This window comes from Epinephelus lanceolatus, chromosome 13, assembly GCF_041903045.1.
Source record: "Epinephelus lanceolatus isolate andai-2023 chromosome 13, ASM4190304v1, whole genome shotgun sequence".
NCBI lineage: Eukaryota > Metazoa > Chordata > Actinopteri > Perciformes > Serranidae > Epinephelus > Epinephelus lanceolatus.
In genome coordinates this window covers 18,727,618-18,751,090 of record NC_135746.1, presented here as the reverse complement: position 1 = coordinate 18,751,090, position 23,473 = coordinate 18,727,618, and the positions used below count along the sequence as shown (strand labels likewise).

General features: G+C 41.6%; 1 protein-coding gene across 11 annotated transcripts in view; it reads left to right on the top strand.

Moving 5' to 3' along the window:
- The window catches only part of utrn (utrophin), a 243,729-nt gene that overhangs the window by 40,858 nt on the left and 179,398 nt on the right, over window positions 1-23,473 (top strand). For all 11 annotated transcript variants that reach the window (XM_033647959.2, XM_033647960.2, XM_033647957.2 and 8 more), the window contains 26 exons: window positions 1,393-1,620; window positions 2,981-3,162; window positions 3,916-4,066; window positions 4,365-4,484; window positions 4,571-4,672; window positions 5,105-5,212; window positions 5,362-5,541; window positions 6,875-7,038; window positions 7,143-7,266; window positions 7,360-7,447; window positions 8,232-8,476; window positions 9,800-9,968; window positions 11,225-11,352; window positions 14,622-14,759; window positions 14,864-14,977; window positions 15,125-15,280; window positions 15,425-15,595; window positions 15,760-15,957; window positions 17,180-17,314; window positions 19,814-19,963; window positions 20,598-20,759; window positions 21,077-21,208; window positions 21,456-21,629; window positions 21,746-21,901; window positions 22,021-22,191; window positions 22,785-22,964. In XM_033647959.2, coding sequence (XP_033503850.2) covers window positions 1,393-1,620; window positions 2,981-3,162; window positions 3,916-4,066; window positions 4,365-4,484; window positions 4,571-4,672; window positions 5,105-5,212; window positions 5,362-5,541; window positions 6,875-7,038; window positions 7,143-7,266; window positions 7,360-7,447; window positions 8,232-8,476; window positions 9,800-9,968; window positions 11,225-11,352; window positions 14,622-14,759; window positions 14,864-14,977; window positions 15,125-15,280; window positions 15,425-15,595; window positions 15,760-15,957; window positions 17,180-17,314; window positions 19,814-19,963; window positions 20,598-20,759; window positions 21,077-21,208; window positions 21,456-21,629; window positions 21,746-21,901; window positions 22,021-22,191; window positions 22,785-22,964 — 4,026 coding nt within the window. The remainder of the gene's footprint in view (window positions 1-1,392; window positions 1,621-2,980; window positions 3,163-3,915; window positions 4,067-4,364; window positions 4,485-4,570; window positions 4,673-5,104; window positions 5,213-5,361; window positions 5,542-6,874; window positions 7,039-7,142; window positions 7,267-7,359; window positions 7,448-8,231; window positions 8,477-9,799; window positions 9,969-11,224; window positions 11,353-14,621; window positions 14,760-14,863; window positions 14,978-15,124; window positions 15,281-15,424; window positions 15,596-15,759; window positions 15,958-17,179; window positions 17,315-19,813; window positions 19,964-20,597; window positions 20,760-21,076; window positions 21,209-21,455; window positions 21,630-21,745; window positions 21,902-22,020; window positions 22,192-22,784; window positions 22,965-23,473) is intronic.

Below are 23,473 nucleotides of genomic sequence, written 5' to 3'. Positions count from 1 at the left end.
TTTGCATAGTGTGAAACAGCTCTGTATTTAATGGAATTCAGAAGTGGGATCGTGCTGAAAATATAAATGAATTAGTTCTGTTATGATGTTAGACTAAGGAATGTAGCCAGGGAAGTTGCTGTTGAAGGACACTGTGCTGACAAGACTCCTGTCATTACATAACAAAGTTATCTCTCCACTTAGGTCTAAAGTTTTGTTTAACACACGTGTCACATTAAAACATCTGTCCTACTTCTGCTGTGAAGCTTCACCATCCATCTCTCTGACTGCACACCCAACTTTACCCAGGATGCCCCTGTGTTTCAAACCTACTGCTATTCCTAGAATGAGGAATGACCTGCCCAGCGTGTCAGGGGCACCTCCCAGGATCCTATAATAGGCTCGCAGTTGTTTCTGTTTTTTTCCCTCAACTGAGCAGGGCAGGTCGCTCTGCGTGCTCCAGAGCTGCACAGGCCCCTCCTAGATGTCTGGCTCTATTTTAAAACTCACTAACTGATGTGCACAGATGAAAATCAGTCTGAAGGACAAATGAAGCTTTTGTGCATGGCTGTGCTTCATAGACATCATTGTCCTGAGAGCATTTTGTGTTTATGTGACATATCAGGGATGCAAAAACTCACATTCCTCCTGTTCAATGCTATCAATGCTATTTTTGCCCTTGTTCTGAAAAAGACAATATTTCTACTAAGCAGTTTACATGGCTAATGAAAATGAATATTCCACTTACTCTCTCGTTCACAAGCAGCTGTGCATACCCTAGTTAATGTGCCCTAAGGTGTCGTTTATCACATCAAAATGTGGAAAAGTGGAACGACTGGACCTGCTTGTGCTGTTTTGCTTCTTTGCATCAGAACAGGATTTTTTCAACTTGTTCGATTGTTGCAACACACCTCCCCCTTTTATTCTTTCAGCCACCTTCTTGTAAAGGTTGACATTGCGATATTTGCGCATATCCAAAAACCTGTTGACATCTAAGTCTGTCATAATGTTTTAAAGACCGTGTTTTTCTCCTTCCGACCAGAAATGTGGGATTTTCTTTTGGGCGTGCATCTACAAGCTTGCAAACTATTGGCGAAATGGTCTGTGCACAATGTCTCCATGACAACACACAGAGCCGACCATAAATAGGCAAGAGGCTGTGTGTCGCAAATAGCAATTAAAAACCCCATTGGAGACGAAAATACCAGTGGCCATATGATACAATATCATCATGAGTCTCTATACAATATATTGCAATTTTAAACATTTTACTGTATGCTGAGAATTGCGGTAACATGTGTTGTGATTTATTACCTGTTTTCGACTGCACATTATGTCCCAAAAGGAAAACTTTGTCAACTTCTGGTCAACATGGTCAACCACTGCCTTCATCTCTTGCCTCATGTTTTCCAGAATGTTCAGATGGAGGAAGCAGGCAGCAGCCCCCGACCCGAGACCCCCAGCACCCTAACAGAGACAGAAGGGGAGATGGACAGCCTCCTGGATGTAGACCTGGACAGCTACCAGACCACGCTAGAGGAGGTACTGACCTGGCTGCTGTCAGCAGAGGATGCCCTGCAGATTCAGGAGGAGGTGTCGGACGATGTGGAAGAAGTCAAAGAGCAGTTTCACACGCATGAGGTAGGATGAGACCTGCAGGCTTATGTAAGGCTTGCAGAAATGTAAACATGCATGTACATGTAGACAGAGGTGCAAACAGCAGTGTTACTTATCAAATTGTGTGAATGTATCTGAGATTGCTATCATTATAAAAAAGTGATAAATTGATAAATTGTGTGGTGCTTCTCAATGGTTAGTAGATGACAAGTTCCTAACTGTCTAAATCTAAAAAACCTAGATGCTCATAGCCTTTTATGAAATGGACATGTACAGTATTTTATAAACAAAGGATGACACTTATTTGTGCACCAGTTTTTTGTCTATGACCTGTCACTCTCCATTGTTGAGACAGAAGATAGTGGCCAAGAAATTGAAGCTTCCCACAAACAATAGTACATGCTCCGTACATGTTGGGAATGCCAGGAATTCTGCTGAGAACAGTGGCGCACAGCACCCCATGGTGCCCTGGCGCACAACTCGCTTGCTTGCTTGAGAAGGCGTAGCTGCAGGGTTTGTGTCTGTGCATGTGTGTAAAGGGGCTTTGGCTGGATTCCCTTGGCTGAAATGTGAATATTTGTGAAGTCTAATGTCTGGAATCCAGGTCAAAGCAGAAAGCTGGTAGTGCGACTGAGAGCAGTGAGACCCAAAGCCTCTTTAACAGCCAGGCTTTTCAGGAGGTCTGAAAAAATCAATCCAGTTTGTTTCGGCCTTGTTGTTCACATACTTACTCCAACTTCTCCTGCAAAGCCTAATCAAAAACAATGTGCTCAGAGGTGCAGTCAAAAATGCTTACTCATCCAGAGAGCTCACGAAAAAACAGACAATAACTCAATTCACTGGGCTTCATATTGCTCACAAGTGAAAAGAAGCTTCTCTGAGGAGTTAAGAAGCAGCCAAACTGAAGACTGAAGTTGCTCTTGTATTTTTTCTTGAAGCGTTTTCTCCTTCCTCTTTTGTTTTGCAATTGGCCTCAGTTGGCTGCCTGACAGAGTCCGCTCTTCATTTTGTGCTCGCAGGCTTGTCTGAGTGTTGCTACAGCAACGCTCGCAAATGCAAGGGTGCGGAGGTGATGCCCAGTGCTTCTGCAGGGCATTATTAAGTGTTATATCAAGTGAAGCAAGAGGATGGGGAGAGAAGCATCTAGACTTTAGTATGCCGATGCCAAGTGCCAGCATGCAGCCTCAGATTATATAAGCAATGTTAGGTCTCCATGTTAGACTGAATCGGGATAATTTTCAGGGCACATGGTTCTACACTGTCTCTTATACCTTAATGTAGTGTACATATAGATAGTGGGTCCCAGGGCTGTTTTGTTTCCAGCAAACAATTTGTCTGGAAGACCAGCGTTTTAAATTGAAGCTGTATCTCTTTTCCCCAAAAGGCCTTCATGATGGAGCTGACAGCGCACCAAAGCAGTGTGGGTAATGTGCTCCAGGCGGGAAACCAACTGATTGCTCAGGGCAATCTGACAGATGAGGAAGAAGAGGAAATCAGGGAGCAGATGAGCCTTCTCAACTCCCGCTGGGAGAACCTCCGAGTGGCCAGCATGGATCGTCAGGCCAGGTACACACACACACACACACACACACACACACACACATACACATAGACTTGCTTTAGTCCTGTAGAAGTATTGCAGTACTTCTTGCTATTGATAATTTGCAGATACCACATGATTTTATTTTATTTGTGTTTGAAACAAGTGAGATAATTCCATTGTGATGTCATTAAAAAAACTAAAATAGAAAAATAAGACTTAGAACTCAAAAATCTGTCCTTTTGTAGTAGTGCAGTGCCGTCACATCATGAGGCACAAATTGCCCAGTGGAGGTCATTTTTCTCTCAGATCTCTCAGATGTTAATGAGTTTTTCCTGTGAACAACGCGCTTGCAAGGCTGCAAACTGTGTGAAGGTGACACCGGATATGCCTCGAGGCCCCCAAGGCCTAACAAGTCTAACGCTCAATCTGTGTTATCAAGGTTTATGATGCTTCAATCACACACACACACACGCACACACACACACACACACACACACACACACACACAACAACACAGTTGTTCATAAATTGTATTCATGGTGTCCAGTAGAGCATTTGTTGACCCTGATTATATGTGCTCTTGCGTGCCATGACTCATTGTCCGTGGAGTCTGTATACAGCATTGTCTCTTATTTTGGTGTCTGTGTTACTGTGAGGCAGTTAAATAACCAGCTGAACAGGAAGTTTCACCTTAAAATGATTACACTGGTAACCTTCATGTCCTTTCTTCCAATACACACCCAACTCCCTGTCTCTCTGACTTTCTCCCTTTCCAGACTCCATGAAGTCCTGATGGATCTCCAGCAGCAGCAGTTACAGCAGCTCTCTGACTGGCTGACACTGACGGAGGAGCGAATCAGAAAGATAGAGACAGAACCGGCAGCTAAAGACCTGGAGCTCTACAAAGAACAGATAGAGCAGCACAAAGTAAACATTCACATTCAAACATTTTCTGCCAAATTGCTTCTCTTGCATGAATCTTGTCAATGACGGACGATTAATATATTTATCCTGGACAGGAAGTAGAATACAAAAAAAAACTGTCAGTCTTGCTGCACTTCACCTAAAACAGTCTTATGACCACTTTGTCACATGTCTGATTCTGAACTTTCATGACTCACTCACTGTCTCCATGTTGTCACCATAAAGTTAAGTGGCTTCTCTGCCAGCTCTGTTAATGGATAATGTGTGACCGTGCTGAATTCACTGTTTGCGTTCCGTTCAGGAGCTTCAGAACGACTTGGAGGCGGAGCAGGTGAAGGTCAACTCTCTAACACACATGGTGGTTGTGGTAGATGAGAACAGCGGTGAGAGCGCCACTGCTGCACTGGAGGAGCAACTACAAGTGAGTTGTTAGCCTAACAGTCTATGTGCATGTGTCAGAGAACAACCATGTTTGTAATTGATGATTGTCTTCATCCTGCATTTAAGTCTCTGGGAGAGCGCTGGGCGGCTGTCTGTCGCTGGACAGAGGAGCGGTGGCACAAGCTGCAGGAAGTCTTCATGGTGTGGCAGCAGCTTACATCAGACCAGGTAGGACATGTGATGGTTAAATAATCAAGCATGCTCACATTGAGATTTATTGAGGTGCAGAGAAAAGCCCACAGTGTCATTTAAATCCACTGTTAAAGCCACTTGAAAGACACTGTTCAGTTCTACATTTCATGAGTTAACTGAAGTTCATTCAGCCCACAGTAAATCTGCCAATGTTTCAGATCCACTATTTTTACTTTAACATGAAGTGTCACATCAAAACTTTATTTTCCTTATCCTGCCATTCCTATTTAACCCTGAACACATTGTGGTTTGAGCAAGAAATGTATCTGGTTTTGAATTTAGATGTTGACCTGATTGCTGAGTTCAGATTTCAAGCCTTTTTATACACGTTACCCAGGCTCCTGGACACCAAGTCTCTGTTTGTACTAAGTAGTTTAAGTTCATGCTGTTTTCCCACCTCCTCTGTAGAGTTTGTTTGGAGCTTGGTTGGCAGAAAAAGAAGAGGCCTTGAGTGAAGTACAGACCAGCAACTTTAAGGACCCGAGTGAAATGAATACCAATGTGCGCCGATTAGCAGTAAGTCGTCTGGCAAGTATTTGTGGTTGCCATGCTGCTGCTGCAACTACAAAACAACTAACTACCATTAATTTGTGAACTTCAATACAGTAATAAGTTTTCTGTTTTTAGTGTAGGCTTTGATATGTTTTTGTGATTCAATCCTGTAGATTTTAAAGGAAGACATGGAAAAGAAGAGGAGGACTCTTGACCAGCTGTCCGATGCAGGACGGGATGTAATATTGCTACTACGGAGCCCTGAGGCCGGAGCCAAGATTGAGACAGACACAGAGGAGCTTGCACATAGATGGGACAACCTGGTGCAGAAGCTGGAGGACTGCTCCTTTCAGGTGTGTGTGTGTGTTTGTGTGTAGGTGTGTCTTTTCTTCCTTTAAGTGCATGTAACTTTATTCAGAAGAGGTTTTGTCTTTGTGCTTAAAAACTGTCACAATAAGTAGCACACCTGTGCTCATAGAGATGCATGAATCTTAACTGTGGCAACTCAATGCACAAAGCACATGGCTGCTTATTCAGAAAAATCCAGCAGGTTACATCAGAATATCGATTGATTTAAACATGCAGCAGTCAGTCTTTGGGTAGTATTGCATAACCAGACCTATCCAGCCTAAGGTCTGACTGAACATCAGAATTCCACATGAGGGGGAAAAAAAGTGCCCTGGGTTGTTTGTATTTCTTTAAACCAGTCACAGCCATGTTGGGCGGCGCCAAGCCCAGGATGCAGGGATCGTGACCTTGCAAAATAGTGTCAGAAGGGAACTTGTTTTGGTGTAGAGGCGAGCGCTGGCACAAAATGTCTAATTTCCTTTAAAAGAAAACGCCACATGAAACATTTAAAGATGTTCTAGCGTGTAGGTTGCTAGTTTGGAGGTTGTTGTTGTTGTTGTTGCCGTCACGCACAGTGCTAAATTGTGGAGATAGGTCTGGCTATGCAAGGTCTGGCTATTTTGAAAACATCACACAGGAAGAGGGTTATAGTCCGAGATAGGCAGCCAATGACGGCTTCATACCCACAGTCTACATCCTGTGAGCCAGACTAGTTTTGTGAAAGCTAGATCACCTTGGAAGAAGATGAAGTACAACAAAGCTTTCCTTGAAAAATGTATTTTTGTTTACTATAGTGATGAATATAGCTCAACCTGCTTTGTAACGAAAGACTGTTGCACTGGTTCGACAGTGTAAATGTGTTGTTGTGTGGAGCGCCGGTGGCTTAGTGGTAGAGCAGGCGCCCCATGTACTGTTGCCGCAGCGGCCGGGTTTGACTCCAGCCTGTGGCCCTTTGCTGCATGTCACTCCCTCTCTCTCTCCCCCCTTCTGTCCTATACATTAAAGGCTAAAAAGCCCCAAAAAATATCTTTAAATGTGTTGCTGTGGTGTTTGCAGTGGTCCTTAGAACAAAGGCAAAAAGGGGAAGTCAGGCAGGGGGAGATTATTGTAGGTTCAATGAGGATACGGGGAAATGATAACATACAAATCATCCTGCTTTTCTTTTATATTCAAAAGTGTCAGTTAAAGTTCAGTGGTGTGAATAATAAATCACCAAAGCCGCCATGGTTTTTTGATGTAAAGTAAGCCAGTAGATGAAAATGTTCTGGTCAGAACTTGTTTGGTTGTGTGTGGCTGATTTCTGTCCCAATCTCATTGATGCTCTAACTCATTGCTAAGGTAATGGAAGCAGTGACCGACGCCGGGATGACTCAGGTGGAAGAGCAGGTCGTCGTGGATACAGTTGCTGTGGCTGCGGCTGCTTCGCTGGCTGACCAGGAGCTGGCCCCACCTGCTCCCCCTAAGAAACGACTGGTGGAGACAGACGCAGAAGTCAGACGATTGTAAGAATTGAGACGCACATGAGCAGACTACACCTCCTTTGCCAAAGAAGTGTAAGAATAAAAGACCCACAGAAATACTCTAATGCACACATTGTGTTCTGCAGGTTTGAAAATAAGCTTTCAGACCTCCTGAGCTGGGTTAAAAAATGGACGTCGTCTGCTCAGGCGCTCGCCTCCACACACCCTGACACTACACCTGGCACTTCAGACCTGCAGGAGAAACTCAAGGTGAGCCTGCAGATGATGTGGTTAAAAAACAAACACTTAAATTAACACTTAAATTAAATCACAACTTAAATATGTGTTGACAAATCACTGTAGGGTTTGGAGTTGGACCTCAAAACAAAGGAAGCCACCGTTGGTCAAGTGATCCAGGAGGGACACGTCTTGATGGACCAGCTGGAGAGAGGTATGAGGGAAAGAGGAGATTGTCCTTGCTCACTGACATTGAAATACGACGTTATTATACACAATAAACCGAGCAATTATTTTACTCAAATCCATCCAAGTTTTGTCAAACATGTCCTTGTAAAGTGTTGGAAGATACTGGCTCATATTTATCGTTTCTCAGAGGCTCACAACTACTGGCTTTAACAGAAAATCTTCCATTTCCCTGTTAAATTGTGTTCGTCTCATAAGATTTTACTACTTTTCCACAGCTGCTTGGTATTTTCTGGGTATTTACAAGCCCAAATTTTTATATTGTTTTAGATGCTGGTAATCTGAACGTGTGTGTGTGTGTGTGTGTGTGTGTGTGTGTGTGTGTGTTTGTTTGTGGATTGAGTAGTAAAAATCTGTCAGCCTGCAGGGTTGCTGACTTCATATAACTGCTCAGTGAAATGAAGAGGCACTCAGGATTTTTATGTGTTTACACTGTTCTGGAGGCAGTGAGGGGTAGTGGAGCAGCACCGCTAAGTTGGAGGAGATTTGTTAAACACCAAACTTTCCACTAAACTCAACTTATTTTATTCCTTGATATCTGCTGTTCACTCATCCATAGTGTCTTTTTTCCAATTTTTCATCCACTAGTGTTTTTACTCTCACTAGGGTCTCTCACTCACAGTCAAAACCCACAACACAGGCTGACACATTCAGAATAAATGATGTTAGCATCCATTCAAAGTCTACTTAATTATTGTTAAGTGCATTTGAAGTGACTCTTTTTATCTGTTGGCTTCTGTCTGTCTCTGTAGAGGGAGTGTGTGTGGACTCAGTGAGGGCAGACATAGACCTGATCCAAACAGAGTGGGATGTGTGTGCGAGGGAGCTAAAGGCAGCACGTGAGCGAGTTCACACTCAAAGCCGGGTGACAGCGGTGTCTGCAGAGCTGGCAGACCTGGACCGAGCCTTTGAGGAGCAGGACCGGTGGCTAGACTCGAACCCGGCTGTGGAAAAGTGCAACGAGGCCGAGCTCAGAGGCCTGAGTGGAGAATGTCAGGTAAGAGTCATTGTCTCCGTCCACATTCACCCTGATCTCCTTTGTGTGACTTTAATCCCAAATTTCACCCCTGACCCTTTCGTCAATCCTCTTACATTCAGCTGCAGCAATTTCATAAACATTTTAGTTATTACCGCAGAGATGAAACACTTAGAAAGACAGGTCATGGATCAAAACAACCATTAGGCCAAAAAAGAGATGTATTAAAGTTACAGAGTGCCTCAAATGCTTGCAAAGTCAGTGGAAGGGGTACAGAGTAAGATGCATAGAGCCCTTCCTGATGTGTCCTGAGGTGTGGAGTTAAGATTTTTCAATTGAGACTAATTTACACTGAGCAGTGAGGGAAAACCCTGTCAGTGTAAAGCATGACTCCGTCCAGTAATCTGTGAATTTCTCTCCAGACTAATGGATTTTTGCAGTGTGTGTTGCAGGTTTCCCTCATTTTTGTGCAGAGAATAAGTTTGTCACATTGCTGAAACTGTTACTACATACATACAATAGTACTTAAGACAAATAATCTGCAAAAAAAAAAAAAAAAATCATGTTTCTCTGCCTACTCAAAGTGCTTCTGATGGCATTAGTCAGACTGTCAAACAAAGCAACGCTGATCAAATATGAATCAAGATTCTGTAACTGCATTGCCTTTTTCTCACCTCAGGTGTTTTCATATGTAGTGTACTGTTTTGCTGTTAAATGAGAAAGTTTGCTCTGGCCAGTGGGTGGTGCTTGGTTTTGGCTAGACTGTTTTCAATATACTGGGCAGACCACAAACTTTCTCACTGAGCAGTGATTAAAATGATTTACAACTACGTTAGAGACTTCTCAGCTCTGATTGGCTGGTTTCCATGAGCTGCAGTGGATTATAGCAAATTCTGTTAGAAGCCTAATGAGGAGGAGGAGCATGATTTTTCATTCAGTGTCTATCTGCATCATGTTCTACTGTGTGGATGTAGTTACAGTTTTAGTAAATACGACGAAAAGTTATTTTCATAAACGTTACCAACTGTAGCTTTAAGGTGATCTTGATTATGCTCAGTGGCACAAAATAGATCAAATAAAGGCAAAATGATTTGCTGAAACATTTGCTTTCCATCATGTCTCATCATTCTGCATCATTATTAAACAGCAGTCAATGTAATGTTTAAGTAAACCACTAACCACAGGTTTGTTTTAAAGTCAAGGAAATGCTCTTATCTTGAGCCAAGTTTATAACATTTCCCTTTCTGTGTGGGTGGACAGAGACTCCAACAATGTTCCCTGCTGAGACATCCTTTGACGATTCTCCACTTACAAATTAGTTTGTCTTCCTCTTGTGTTCTTCAGTCCCGACTTGTCCAGGTCAGTGCTTCGAGTCCGCGACTGGAGCAGCTTTCTGCAGATGTGGGGTCACTAGGAGCCGTGCCTTCTTTGAAAGACAACATGGTGGTTGTGTCGGCACATCACGCCTCCACACTACAGCGACTACAGGGCAGAGAGCAAGAGGTCAACAAAGGTACTTTTGCTGATCAAAATGATTTGTTAAATCAGTACAGAGGAAAAATGTTACAAAACTCTGTGCAGGTTCCTCTGTATTAACAGTACCATATGCTTTTCAAGGGACCTGACAGCCTTGAGGCATCCTCCTATTTCACAGAGCTGCAGTGCAGGAGATTTAAGCCTTCCTTAAAACAAAGACCCATTTCTTCCTCCGTGCTCTTGGCTCAAAGCTTTCAGGTTTATAGGGAGACTGAAAGAGTGATAGCTAAGATCAGCAGAGCTCAGTCCCACAGGGGTTGTGTAAATTTGACATCAGCTTTTTATATGAATCCTTGGCCAGCCACAAGTAATGGATGATGCCCTTATATGGCCTCCAAAAGCTCACAGACGCGTGAATGTGTACGTGAGCGATTGAGCGTGAGATCATCCCTCTGTGCGAGCTCCATCTCTACCTGAAGACGTGACTTGGACCTGGAGCAGTCCTGAAAGTCAGTTACCGTTTTACCTCTGGAATTTACATGCACTCCTATTGGCCAAAAATGAGTCTGTAAAGGGAGACTTGACTTGCCTGTGCTCCTGACCAAAGGTAGGTGTGGGTGTGTGTGTGTGTGTGTGTGTGTGTGTGTGTGTGTGCGCGCACGCGCGCCTCTTGGGCTTTTATGACTGTGAGGATTTGGATGAAAGCCAAGGAAAATTTTGTTTCTGCTTGAGGGCAGGTTGCCTCTCGCCGGGGCCTCTCTCTGCCCCCCCCCCCTCCAGTTACACTCCATCTCTGTATGTGTATATAAACATAGCTGGATTATGTAAGCATTAAATCACCTGGTGATTAAAACGCTGGCAGAGAGGGAGAGGAGAAGAAAGACAGTCAAGGGGAAGAACAGGAATAGGAAGAAATATAGCAATTCAATATAAATGAGTCACAAGTGAGCACTACTTAACTTTTGTTATTAATGTAATCACCTTCACAGGAGGGTCAGACAGCAGATTAGCCATGGTTTTATAGTGTATGTTTAAAATTCATCAGGCATGATTGACATGTATGAGTTGGTTAGAAGAGTACAACTAAACTTACTTTTAGAAACAGACTGCCAAACAAATGTAGTCCTTTTGCAGCATGTAAAACACTCACATACACTGAAGGGACATCCCTAAACTGCTCGCTGCCCCCCTGTGGTTAAAATGTGATGGAAAAGTTTTGATACCTGAAGTTAATATGTTGTGTTTTCTCTCCCTCTCTCCACACATCTCCCTCTCCTCCTTGTCTTATTCCAGCTTTGGCCAGTCTTGAGGCCAGCCAGATGGTGTCAAACCAGGTGGAGGGTCTAGAGGCTAGACTGGCCACTCTGAGACAAAGAATAGTGGACATCCCTACTGCTGAGGGGGCGGTTGAGCGGGCACAGGTGCGTAGTGCATCATCTTGATAAATTAAGTCAGGGCTCTCTGTAAAAACCATGGTCAACAAACTACATTTAAATCAAGTACACATATTCTGATAATAGTCAGATAATCAGGAACCAAAAACATTAATTCCTAGGTGGAGCTTACAACACAAAGTATGAACACAGTCTCTTTATTTATTGACAGATAGTATTAGAATATCATTATGTATTTATTGTTTTAGATTGTGCCTCTTCGTCTCTTGGATACAATCTTTTCTATTATTAGTCAAATATTTTTATTCCACTGTTTGTCTATAAATTGGCACAAACAAACAAATTTCCCAGATTCACCTCCTCTGTTTTTCTTATTTGTAATTATATTTATGATTTTATAATACAAACTGATAATTAACCCTGATTTAGTGACATATTTGGTGTTATGTTGTAAATTTGCAACTCAATGACTACGACATGCACAATATAATCAGTTTTTTCCCCTAATTACAACTAAGCTGTTTACATGGCTAATATTCCCGTTTACATGCAGATGTGCGTACTTTGATTAATGTCCCCTAACATGTTGTTTATCATGTCAAAAGACTAAAAAATGAAACGGCTGGAGCAGCTTCTGCCATTTTGGTTCTTTGTGTCGAAATAGAATTTTTAAAAATTGGCGGTGCATTATTTGCTCATGTCCAAAAACCTGTTCATATCAAAGTCTTTTATAATGTTATTTTAAAGTAGATGTGATTCTCCTTCTGATCAGAAATTTTGACTTTTCTTTTGGGCATAAATGTATGCCCAAAAGAAAAGTCAACTGCTGTGCAAACTGTTGGCATGTGTACAATGACAACGCACAGAGCTGACCATTAACAGGCAAGATGCGGTGTGTTGCAAACTGTGGTGAAACCCCAACTGAGACATATATTCTGAATGTGCTGTATACACATCCAAAAATACGTCTAAAACCCAGATAATGTGGACATATCCCACATGTCTAGTTCTGAATCTCCATGAATTTACATGAATGGTATCAAATATGGAATATTGTCATATTCTGAATAATACTGGAATATTAGTGCCAAGGCCGCCCCTGCAAGATCTGAATTCGAACAAGACACATCCTAGTTTAAGGTGCGCTAGGGAGGAATTGTTATGGTTATGATATGTAAACAGTATCACCCGCAGAAGTGAAAGCCAATCCCAGATTTACTCTCATTGTTATATTTGCATCTTTTTCTGCACTGTGTCCGTGATTTTTGTAGCTTCCTCTTGGATACATGATGCTTACATTGTGACACCTGGTCACTACCTTTTTAATATTATCTTGACCTCATCTGAGTGCTTTGACCAGGAACATTTCAAACATACAAAAATAAAAAAAGAAAATGAGAAGACACAGGCTTAGGGCAGGGTCACTGCAGATAAATTACATACACTCACATACTTCTAGTTGTTCATAAATGATGATTGAGAGGGATTACTTCTGTATGTGTCTATATCATTGTTTTGTTTTGTTTTGTTTGTTTTTAGAAAAATCCTGCATAGTATACCTTTATATAAAGATGAAAATAAATAACAAAATAAGGAGAAAATATAGACACAAGTGCATAAAAAAATATATAAATTGAACATTAGTTATCTTGAATTGTTGCTGTGGTTTATCTGGAGACTGCAGCTGATAAAACAAGTGCCCTCTGACCTCTAAGCTTAAAGGATTTCATTCTCAACAGTCACTTTGTTTATGTCTGTCTATGTGCTTGTACATATATCAGAGTGAGTGTTAATCTCTGTCTGCTGTCAGTTTTTCTTTCCACAACACAATAGGCCCCTTTATCAGCCAGTCACTTCCCTCTGCACTGTATCAAACCTCTGTGTAGGAGGAAGACTGTGTGTGTGTGTGTGTGTGTGTGTGTGTGTGTGTGTGTGTGTGTGTGTGTGTGTGTTTTGGTATGTAGCTTTGTGATGTATGCGTGATTGTGTGTTGCCGTGCGTCTTTCTCTCCTCCTCCATCCTCCCGTGGAATGTGGCTCAGTCCGAGCTCTTGTTATCGTGGCAGATAGGGCACGGTGCCGGGGAAGGGGCGGGGACTTGGCACATTCTGGGCAGCGTGCCCGTGCATGCAGCATGGAGTTCCTAACAGCTCAGTGTGGGGCCGCTCAACCTGTCAGTCAGCCTGACAGCCTCCACACACACAGTCCCATGACAACATCTCTGAGTCCCATTAGCAATTAGCCCAGTGATAGAAGGTGATAGTTGTCTGATTGGCTTAGTATTGTTTCCTTATGTTAAAATGGATTCATCTTGCATTGTAAACCCATGTGAATTACTTGATGTGATAAATTAATTATACAAATGAGGCAGCAGTTAAACAACTAGTGAATATTTCTCTCTGTTTGAGAAACTTTATGTGATTGAAAGGTTAAAACACATATAACACATTCTTGCATCTGGGCAAACACTTTGTATACATACTGCATGCTTTTTTTTTATAACATTCTTAAAGGTAAACTATGCAGGAATTAATGGCTACTGTTTGTAAACACAACATTTTAACCAGTAATTGTTACCAGTTTCCACCCAAAGTAGCATTCACATCAACATCCAAGCTGTAATTACAAGTGGGAATTTTTAAGATAGCTTCAATATATTTGTCTTGGCGTGTAATAACTCGGAAGTGCCTGAAAACCAAACAAACATGGATGCCTCATGTTTGCCGAAGTCCATCATTCAAGATAATTAATCCCAGATGAAATGGTAATAGTGTTATAATGTCAGCACACAGTAGCTTTAACCCTCACACCACAGCTCTGCAGTCAGTCTTGTCTCCTCTAGTGATTTAAACACTTGGTCGTAAACATAGGAATCTTTTCTGTTGTAACCATCCGCATGGATACACACAATGTGTTTTGGTGAGGAAGACATACTTGTGTTTTTAATGGGTTCATAATACAAGGTCACTGCGGGGTACAATATGAAATGACTTTAGAAAACATGGGATAAGTTTGGAAAAAGTTGGCAAACTTTATGAAAACTTGTATGTGGAACAGACTTGACATCTACAGGTGTTTACAGAACTTCTTTCTTTAATAGTGAAGCCTCAGTTAATCAAGGAGATGAAGGACTTCTCTTCTTCTCACCAAGGGGATGACTCACTCTTACACATTGTTATTGTTAATTTTACTGCATGGTAAATTCCATATCAGACAATAACAGTTTCCATGGTCACCCAGTATTTACAAACACAGCTTGGATGTGTCATTTTGAGCCTGAACTTTTTTTCAACTCAGGGCCTGTGTCTGGAGATTGAACAAACACAGCAAGCCTCCGATCCAGCAGAACTACAAAGATGGAGTCAGCTCTCCTCCAGGGCCCGTGAGGAGCTGGGTACACTGCAGTGCATCCTGGGTAGCATGAAGGACTATCAGGTAGAGTAGCTGTAATTGGTAATATAGAAAACCTAGAAGAATAACGCATCTTTTTTTCTCTTCACTTCAATGTTTTTTATTCATTGGTTTGATGCTGTTGTTAGGTGCGTTTAGTGGAAGTGGATCGTTGGTTGGATGCGGTTCAGGAGCTGTTGTCTCGTGATGCTACAGGGTTGGGCGACAAAGAGGCTCTACAGGAAGAGCTTAACCAGTGCAAGGTGAGAGGACAATGCAAAACATAAACACTTTTTGACATTCTTATTGTAAAGATACCACGACTTTACAACTTAAAAGTTACATTTACTGCTGTTTATGTGAAGAATGCAGTCATTTTACAATTTCTTTCTCTTTTTTCTGCTAACAAGGAGTATGTGAATGAGATGGAGTCAGTGGAAGGTTCGTTGAAGCAGATGGGAGAGAATGTGAGCGCCATACAGACAGTTGCAGTCCCGGGACTAGCCAAATGGGGGCAGGATAAGTTGAACGAGTGCCGAAGCAAATGGGATGATCTCAGCAAACAGGTGAGGAAAAACTTTTCTCATTGTGTGCTGTTACGGCTTCTTATGTTGTGTGTCTGTATGCCTGTATTCATTCACATAATCACAGTGACATTTTAGTGTCACTTGCAAGCACTTTGAAACGTAATGTCATATGCTTCCCTCCAGCTGCTGAGACATCAGGACCGTGTGGCAGAGAGTCGGGAGAGGCAGGTGAATCTGAGGAAGGACTTGGCGGAAATGCAGGAGTGGATGACCCAGGTTGATGAGGAGTTTCTCATGAGGGACTTTGAGTACAAGAGTCCTGAGGAGCTTGAAGGGTCGCTGGAGGAAATGAAGGTGGGATTGGAGGCGTGCTTATAACCTAATAAGGACACTTAAAATGAAATGTTTGGGAACACTGGGGAAATCAACACAGTGATTGTGTCTGTGCTTTATTTGAGTGTGGGTCTAACTGTCTTCCTCTGTTACTTTTTGTCCTTGTCCTCTTACCTCTCTCACAGAGGGCTAAAGAGGATGTGCTCCAGAAGGAGGTGAAGGTGAAGATCCTGAAAGATAGCATTAACATGCTGGTGTCCAGAACATCACCCCCTGGTGGAGGAGGAGGCAGTGCACAGGAGCTGACCTCAGAGCTCGATGGGGTTCTTGCCAACTACCACAAGCTTTGTGACCGCTTCAAGAGCAAGTGTCACACTCTGGAGGTAATGTGTGTGGGTTGTTCGTAAATACAAATATTTGTTTTTGAACAAATTAATTCTACTAGTTTCATTTAAAAATGATAGGCACCTATGTTTTATTTTTGTAGAAATGTACTTCGTCAGCGTCATGGTTTATCATTTTAGACTAAGTCCAAAAGTCCAAATTACATATTTTTCCTCTTACCTGTAGTGCTATTTATCAGTCTCGACTGTTTTGGTGTGAGTTTCAGAGTGCTGGAAATATCAGCCGTATAGATGTCTGCCTTCTCTCCAATAGAATAAATCTAGATGTCACTCGGTTTTTGGTGCTCAAAGTGCCAAAAATATACATTTGAAAAACTCAACAGCAATGTCTCTTTCCAGAAATCATGACCTGGTTACTCAAGATAATCCACAGACCTTAATGTAAGCAGTTTCATGTTGGAGATATTTTCGTTCTACTGAACTACATCTACCAACTGCATCACCGTAAAGTCACGCCGAGTGCCATCTAGTCTCATCATATTTGAGAGAAGGCAGACATCTCTATGGCTGATATCTGTGACACTCAGTAACTTACACCAACACAATGTAGACTAATAATTAGCTGTCTTTGTGTTTTTGATTTTGGGTGAACTTTACCTTTAAGTTGGCTTTGAGTTTAAGGTTTAAGTCTTCGTCGGTATAAAAAGCTCCTATGACACATACTCATAATAAAAACAACAAAACAAAACATAATTTTATGCATGAATGGTCCAATTTGTCCATCAACTCCCTAAGTTCAGACTTGGAATGACATGTTGGTTTATGCAATGTGTCATTTCTCAGGCTCACTTTTGTTAATTTTCATGCAAAGAACAAGAGAAGCTTGCAGGGCACTGGTGATTCTGGTTTCTGTGAGTGTAAAGTCATAGTTTGGGGCACTGCTTTGGATTATCCTCCCCCGGACTCTGCAGGGTAAAGGTCAGACACATCACTGAGTTGTGCTTATGTTCATGTATACTCTTATTTGCCTGAAGTCTGTTAGTCACCCTCCCCTCTTTAGCTTTAGGACTTTGCTGTTTAATTTGAGTATACTTTTTAAAAATGCCTCACAGTGAGTGTTTTTTTCATATTGTCCTTTTAAGATTGTAAATGAGGACATACATAATACAGCTGTCACTTTGTAGTAGCATAATTTATGTCTCTCTGGTTCTGCTAAACTTCTGACTGTGTGTGTGTGTGTGTGTGTGTGTGTATCATGTAGGAGGTTTGGTCCTGTTGGATGGAGTTGCTTCAGTATCTGGATATGGAGGAGAGTTGGCTCAACAGTCTTGGGGAGAAGGTCCAAGCTACTGAAAACTTACCAGAGAGCACTGAATCTGTCAATGAAGCTCTGGAGGTACAAATGCAAACACACACACATACTTCCTGTAATCACATTTAAAGGGAAAGTTTGGTATTTGTCAGTCTGGACCCTGGAAAGGATTTGTACAGAGAGATCATTTTGTTAGAGAGTAAGATTCTTTTTGTTTAATTAGAAACAGCCCCAAAATTTCTATGAACCAGAACTCCATTAAAATAAACAGTGATTTTATCATCATAAAACACACTTCACTCAAAGTTGACAGAAACAAAATAAAACTCACAAAACTCTTTTTTTTTTTAAATCTTTCCACTGTTCCAGTAATCACCAACTCTGCTTTGGTTAAAATAAACCCTTAAGTCAACCAGTTAGATGTGAAGATATGCTGGCACTATACACACTAAATTTACTGTTTATTTACATGGAGTCTGTTTTGTTTGGTGATGGCAAATTCGGGGCTGTATCTGGTTAAACAAAAAGGATCTTACTCTTTAACAAAAACATCTATCTCTGTAGGGATCCTTTTCATAATGTTGTCAGATACTTATAATAATAATAATCTGAGCCTGTTAGTGGGAAAAAGAAGCACTCTCAGTGGACTTTTGTTGAGGGTGCGAACATGCCCCAATTGGTTATATTGCAACCCTCTTGCTTAATACTACACCAATTTTAAAAACTTGTTCCCAGTAGTCATGTTGACACAAAAACATGGGAAAATAGGGTCCAGGCTGAAAAATAGTGACCTTACCTTTAATGCACCATCATCTTATACTTGTCCATCTTCTTCGCTTTATCTTCTGTTAAGTTCATCTTTTCAGAGGATTTATATTTCATATCATTTATTTATATGTACTTACCTACAGTCAAGATTATTATGATTGCCTTGTGAATCAAAATGTAACAAGACATCTTCTTGTAACACACAAACCAAATCGAAAAAATTAAAAAAGCATAATATATGAATTAATATCTTCATAATTTCAACATATGTTTTTGCAAAATTTCACATACTGTACATACAGAATTTTTTTTACTGTATCTAAACTACTAAATCACTTTTGGGAAACCAACAGAAAATGAATAAAAAGTCTGATCTAATCTTTGTTCTTACTTATTGGGGAAATGAGTAATCTCATTAATATATTAATTTTAAATTATGTAGTTAGACAGAACCACCCATCTTTAAATATATTTAAAACTGCATTCATTCATTCATTCATTCATTTTATGTAACTGCTTATCCTGTTGGGGGTTGCAGGGGGGCTGGAGCCTATCCCAGCTGACATTGGGCAGGAGGCAGGGTACACCCTGGACACGTCTCCAGACTGTCGCAGGGCTGACACATAGAGACAGACAGCCATTCATACTCACATTCACACCTACGGACAATTTAGAGTCCTTCTTGCTGTGAGGGACAATGCTAACCCCTGCCTTTAGAACTGCATTCCTTCTATATTCCTGTACCTGCATTACACTCAGGAATAGTCAGCTAAGATAAAATCACCTTACCAATCAACACGCCTTCACACTGCATGGAGACACATAGAAAAGGTCACTGGTCTTGACTGTGTGAGCAGGAAAAGTAGTACATTTCATAAATCAAATAATCCGTTTAATGTTCAATTTCTGCTGATATCCTCCTTGTCTTTGACTTTGTCTTCTAAATTTCTTCTACTTTGTCTTACTCCGTTACTATATCTGTAGACTTGCCTGCAGCGTGTCTGTCAAAATGACTTTAATCAAAGTGCTGCTTCTGTAACATCGCATACTGATGAAAGAAACTGAAGACCCTTGAAGACAATGTTTCCCCCTGCTCCTCTTTGTCCTTACATGTTTTTGCTGTTTATTTTTTCTTCCCTTCTCTCCCCCATGCAGTCTCTTTCTCTCCCTCTATCTCTCTGTGTTTCTCACCCTTCACCCTCCCCATTCTCCCAGTTTCCTAATCAGACTCACCCCTCGGGAGGGGGGACTGTCTCTCTCTGTCTCTCTCCCTCTCTCTCTCTCTCTCTGTCCATTACCTCCAGGAAGGAAAAGCACATTTAATGACCCCACGCAAACAATGACTCAACAAGCTTCTCTCACTTGTCTCTCATTTCTCGTTCAGTTATCATCTTTTTTCGGTTTGCCTCCAACTGACACGCCCAGCGTTGCAATTTCTGCATCTGCACTCCATCTGTTTGCTCAGCTATTTTGTTCTTTCTCAATCTTGCACACACACACACACACACACATTCACTTTTCACTAATTCACTGGATTGCTTTTTTCTCACTGATCTTTGTTCCTTGAGAGTTTGGTTTCTAGCTTTAATCACTGTTTTTTTTTTTTTTTTTCATTGCTTTTTTTCTAGTTTCTGTGGCAAATTTTTGGAACTGTGAAGCAGTGTAACTTTCTTGATTTTTGTTGTGGCTTTATCAAAGGACTGTTTTATATTATCGCTTCTTTGCGTCACTTCATTTTCTTCCCCCTTTTGCTTGATTTTTCTGATTCTTTGCTCATAACTTCACTCTTTTCTCCATCTCCCCATCCACCACCAGTCTCTGGAGAGTGCGCTTCGCCACCCTGGGGACAACCGGACACAAATCAGAGAGCTGGGTCAGACGCTGATAGACGGGGGCATTCTGGATGAACTCATTAGCGAAAAACTAGAGGCCTTCAATTCACGTTACGAGCAGCTCAACCACCAGGTCAGGACCTTGGCTTTGTGTGTCAGCGAATGTACTCTGTGTGTTTGTTAATGTAGAAAAAAGGCATCCATTATGTGTTATGTTTGGATTTGTTTCCAGTAAATAATGCATTAATTACAATGCATTTTCTTGTACTGTAGGAATCTGTATTTGATTATAACCTTTGTAAATATGATGCTGTTTCATTTTCTCCAAACACATCCAGAGGCTGTACACAGGAAAATGTCACTATTGAGATAAATAATGATAATAATACCAAACACATTTCTGTTTTCTTATATTTATATTAAGAAAGATAAAATATATTTTCACTAAATAGTACACTAACAGCGCATTTTATTATTTTACATTTGTTACATGATTCTGTTTGTAAGCATCTAAGCATTTGGTGCCCTCTTTGCATTATCAAGTCAAATACAATGGAAAATTGTATTTCAGATGGGCGTCCACATTCCTGAGAATAATTGTTAATAAAGTGAATATACCAGCTAGTATATCCATTTTTTCCAGCTACATTTTTAGGACATAAACTTCCCTGTAGTTGCTTGAATCTGGAATATCACAATACGGACATCCTTGACTGTGAAATATTCAAAGCGATGACTTGACGTCCGTGACCCCTTCCCTCCTCCAGGCGGTGAACAGGCAGATCAGCCTTGAGCAGCAGCTGCAGACTTTGAAGGAGAACGAACAGGCGCTCCAAACTCTGCAGGAGTCTCTGAGCCAGCTGGACCACACACTCACCTCCTATCTCACTGACCGCGTCGACGCCTTCCAGCTCCCGCAGGAGGCACAGGTACAGTTCACATGCACCTGATGGATGTTACTTCATGTAGGGATGTCTCACTTGGCTGAAGGAAATCCCTTAATCTAGATGCCCATGCAAGCAGTACAGTATTAATATTATACCCGCAGTAACACATCAGGTTGTCCATAGATGCTTTGGGAAACTAGCAGTGGTCAGCTGTCTGAAAAACTAACCTAAAGTTAGATGTTTTTGATGGGAAAAAATATTTTGCTCTTGATCTTACCAGCATCAGTATGTAGGAGGTCCTGTTTGTATCAGTGCACAAATTCTCATGGTGCATGTGTTCATTTCCACTTGTCCTTCAGACCATCGGGGCAGAGATCGCAGCCCACGAGGCAACAGTGGAAGAGATGAGGAAGAGGAACGTGGCCAACCTGCCTCCCCCCACCACTGATGGCAAAGCTGCCCGGGGTGGGACCATGCTGGACCAGCTACAGGTAACACTGACTCCTACTGGATAACATTGGGAACTGCAGGACATCTTGGGAGACTTGTTTCTCCTACTGCCACCATTACTATGTAATCATGCCATTAGAACTAATGTAAGAAACACTTAAGCCTTTATAACAGTGGAAAAAATACTAAATCATGGCAGCACAGTAAGAGAAGAAGAAGAAGCTTGTGTTTCCTTTGTTGTGACAGAGATGAATAGCTTTACTAACCCCTGCCCTTCACCCACTGCAGAGGAAACTGAGAGAGATCTCCACAAAGTACCAGCTGTTCCAGAAGCCAGCTAACTTTGAGCAGCGCATGTTGGACTGTAAGAGGGTCCTGGATGGTGCCAAGGCTGAGCTACCCATTCTGGATGCCAGAGATGTTGACCCAGAAAAAATCCAGACCCACCTCAATGGTTGCATGGTGAGAACTACAACTTTCTCAATCTCCTTTTTACACAAACATAAATGTGGGGTTCCTATGCAATATGGTAAAGTATTACTTGTCAGCTAATTTTCTTTTTTTTTTTTTAATCACAGAAATTATACAAGTTGCTGAGCGAGGTGAAGCTGGAGGTGGAGACGGTGATAAAGACCGGTCGGCAGATTGTGCAGAAACAGCAGACGGAGAACCCCAAGGCCATGGATGAACAGCTCACGGCTCTCAAACTACTATACAATGACCTGGGGGCACAGGTACCTTATTTTTACATGAAATGTCCTTGTTTTACAAAAAGAAAACATGTTGGATTATAAGTAATATTCAACACCTGTGAGACCAGTTAAAGATACCTTCATTTTCCTTTCCTTAACAGGTAACTGAAGGCAAGCAGGACCTGGAAAAAGCTTTGTCTCTGTCTCAGAAGTTCCAGAAGGAGAGTGCCGCCCTGGAGGAGTGGCTGACCACCAACGAGGCTCAGCTCCAGCAGAAGAACAGCTGTGGAGACATGCCCGCTGACATTGATGCTGAGATAGCATGGGCTAATGTGAGTTACTGTCCAAACCTTTCCATCAAATCTACAGCAGGAGCAAAATAGTGCTTCTGCTGCTGGCCAGTAGGTGGAGCAGAGAGACAATAAGATGTTCCTGAAATCTCTCTCTGTCTAACACTTGAGATAAACTGTAATCAGCAGGGTGAAAAGAGGACGACTGTGGGTGTTTACAATGCTTCACTGATAAAAAGCCTCGATTCAAACCACATCCACCCTTTTAAAGGGAGGAAATTGTTGAGAACTGTGTGGTCTCTCTCTGAGACTAAAACTTTAATATGAACCCACCCCAGCAACAGTATGAAAAATGAAACAGTATGAATTTTAAATGAGTTACAGGTTCCCACTACAGTACACGAAAGTGCTTTCAAATGTACTTCTTTTGTTCTCCACATGTATTTGTTTTTAATGTATGTATATTGACCTGCAATCATGCCTCATTTCTGGTGTGTATTACAGTGTGAGTGTGCTGCATAATAAATCCTAACAACAGCTAGCTGATATGGCAATAAATTACTGAGAGACGGAGGTCATCACATGTTTAATAGACTGTATATTGCATTGTGCGTGTGTCCGTGTCCGTCCTCCAGGGCCTGCTAAAGGAGTCAGAGCGTCGTAAGGCGGAGCTGTCCAGCCTGATGGAGACCAGTGCAGGTTTGCAGACTCTGGTGGAGGGCAGCGAGGCTCAGTTGGAGGACAAACTCTGTGGCCTGAATGAAGCCTGGGGCCGTGTCCGCACCTGGACCGAGGACTGGCTCAGCGCTGTGCTGGTGAGTGCAAATATTTTATACAGTAAGGCTTAATAAATAAAGAGTTACTGTGTTCTTTATTTCATGTTCTCTGAGTAAGAAGATTCTCCCACCTGCTTCTTTTTTTTGTAGTTTTATGCTTAAACAATACTTTTATTTGCCATCATTTGCAAATGAACAAGGGCTACCCATGGGGGGGTAAATTTATTTTTGTCATAGCTGAACCTTTTAGCATGCAATTTTCTTTGGGTAATGAGAATACTTTTATCAATAATGACTGCATTTATAATACATATTCAGTGTGCTGGAATAATCTAAGTTTTTAAATTCTAAAAAGTTCATTGAATTTTAAAGTTGTTTTTCTCCAACCATGGGAACATTAAAAAAAAAAAATCAAGGTTATTTCTTTACAACCCAAATAAAACAAGTCCTCATTATGCCGTGTAAGTCAAGTGATTGCAGCAGCTAAACAAAGAAATAAACTTACAATCAAGACCAAAACAAGGACATGCAAATCACCTCTTCAATAA